Source organism: Castanea sativa, chromosome 11, assembly GCF_040712315.1.
Source record: "Castanea sativa cultivar Marrone di Chiusa Pesio chromosome 11, ASM4071231v1".
NCBI classification, from domain to species: Eukaryota; Viridiplantae; Streptophyta; class Magnoliopsida; order Fagales; family Fagaceae; genus Castanea; species Castanea sativa.
The window spans coordinates 43,108,258-43,110,226 of record NC_134023.1 but is presented as its reverse complement, the minus strand read 5'-3'; the positions used below and the strand labels follow the sequence as shown (position 1 = coordinate 43,110,226).

At 36.9% G+C, this 1,969-nt stretch overlaps 1 protein-coding gene across 1 annotated transcript; it reads left to right on the top strand.

Annotated features, from left to right (window-relative positions):
• The first annotated feature begins 204 nt into the window (after positions 1–204).
• On the top strand, positions 205–817 carry LOC142614976 (small ribosomal subunit protein uS14m). The gene has a single exon (XM_075787625.1). The coding sequence runs from the start codon at positions 268–270 to the stop codon at positions 577–579; it is 312 nt and encodes a 103-aa protein (XP_075643740.1). The 5' UTR covers positions 205–267; the 3' UTR covers positions 580–817.
• The last annotated feature ends 1,152 nt before the right edge of the window (positions 818–1,969 follow it).

Genomic DNA, 1,969 nt, shown 5'->3' with positions numbered 1-1,969 from the left:
GCATTGTTCATCTCCAACGATTTCTCTTCGAGTCTGTAAATTTCTTGACACACATCTCATCTTTTAATTTTTGTTCTCATCGTCATCGTCATCTTCATCTTTTTTTTTTTTTTTTTTGGCTATTGAACGTGTACCGGCCGAAAATGGGCCCAAGAAAAATGACAAAAGAGAAGAAGGCCCATTAACAATAAGCCGAAGTCCAAAAAACCCATTTACATTTCGCTCTACTTCTACTGAAACGTGAGAAGAGAAACGCATCTGATAGCAATGGAGGTCCGCAGAGAGAACCGCAACATCCACGACAACCAGCGCCGTCAACTGGCTAAGCAGTTCGAACTGAAGCGCAACCTGTTCAAGGCTTTCCTCAGAGACCCAGAGCTTCCACCGGAGTTGAGAGAACAACAACAGTACAAGCTAGCCAAGTTGCCTCGAAACAGCTCCTTCACTCGCCTCAGGAACCGGTGCATCTTCACTGGCCGATCTCGCGGTGTGTACCAGGTCTTCCGTATGTCTCGTATCGTGTTTCGTGAACTCGCTTCAAAAGGTGCTCTTGCTGGCATTAAGAAAGCTTCTTGGTAGACTCAAAAAAAATGTTGAAAGTTTTGGGTTAAGTTCTGGTAGATTGAAAAATAAAATTTTTTTGGGGTGTTTTTGGAATTGAAATACCCTTTTATGTTGATTTCTCAGATGGGATTTTTGTTTTTTTTTGAAATGGATATGAGTTGTTGTTGTTGACATGGAATCAAAAGAAATGTGGTCATTGGAAATTTTTTAGTAGTATACTGAATTTGATGCTGATAAGAATTAAATTGTGTAACTGTTATTGTTTATAAGGTGGGAATGTTTGGATTGTTATATGTGTTGTTATTGTTGTCGTTGAAGGTTATATGAGGGTGATTGGAAAGTGATGATTTTGGAAGGGTTGTTTTAAGTTTTGGGTTTTGTATAGATTGAAAATAAAATTTATTTGGATGTTTTTTAGAATTAAAAGCCTTATTATGTTTTGTTAATGTTGATTTCTCACTTGGGATTTCTGTTTTTGAAATGGATATGGACTGTCTCTGGAATGGATGCTGTTTGGAATTTTAGTACCACATCGGATTTGATGTTAATAAGAATCAAATTGAATTGTGTAAATATTGATTATGAGGTGGGGGAGATTGGATTACTATGCGTTGTTGTTGTTGAAGTTTTTGTAAGGATGGCGAGGGTGATTTTGATGTGAAGAGGTAGTGAAGGCTTTGGGGTTTATTGCTTTGTAGAGTTAATTGAAGCAAGTGCTTGGATTTGCTTGTCCTATTTTTTTTTTCTAGTATTTTAGATGTGTGGATGTGATTTTGGACTTGGGTTTTACTCTTTGGAAAAGGGTATAATGGAAAAGATGGTTGATAGAATTCCATTTGCATGTTTGGTTTCAAAATCAAAGTCAATAGGATTCCGTTGCACGAGTGAAATGAATTGAAGGGGATGCAAAAGCCTGTTTTGATTGTCTTGATTCAAATGGGGCTCAAGCTGGTTGGGCTATCCAAAGTACGATTGTTAACATCTTAGAAAGTTAATTCCTAGTTGTAGATTCTGCTGGGTTAGTACTTAGTACAGCATGTAATGCTGCTGCTACTGCAAAGCTGGCAGTTAGTATTAGAAATGCCCTTTGTTGTAATAAGCTCAATCTTCCTAATGTCATCTCAGATGCGTGTAGGTTTGATTGTTCCTGTGCTGCTCTTTTGTTTCTGAAGGTCAATTCATTTGAAACTCTTTTTTTTTTTTTTTGATAAGTAATTCATTTGAAATCTATAAAAGTGAATTTTTGCTCTTTACTTTTGATGCTGAAGTTGTGCTGAAGTTGTTGTTACTCAGTGCTCATCAGCTTATGCTGCCTATTGATAACATTGTCTAACTTGAAATATACCCTCTTTCATATGCACAATGATAACGATGCTTTTGATGCAAAAAGTGAAGGTTTTTCTGT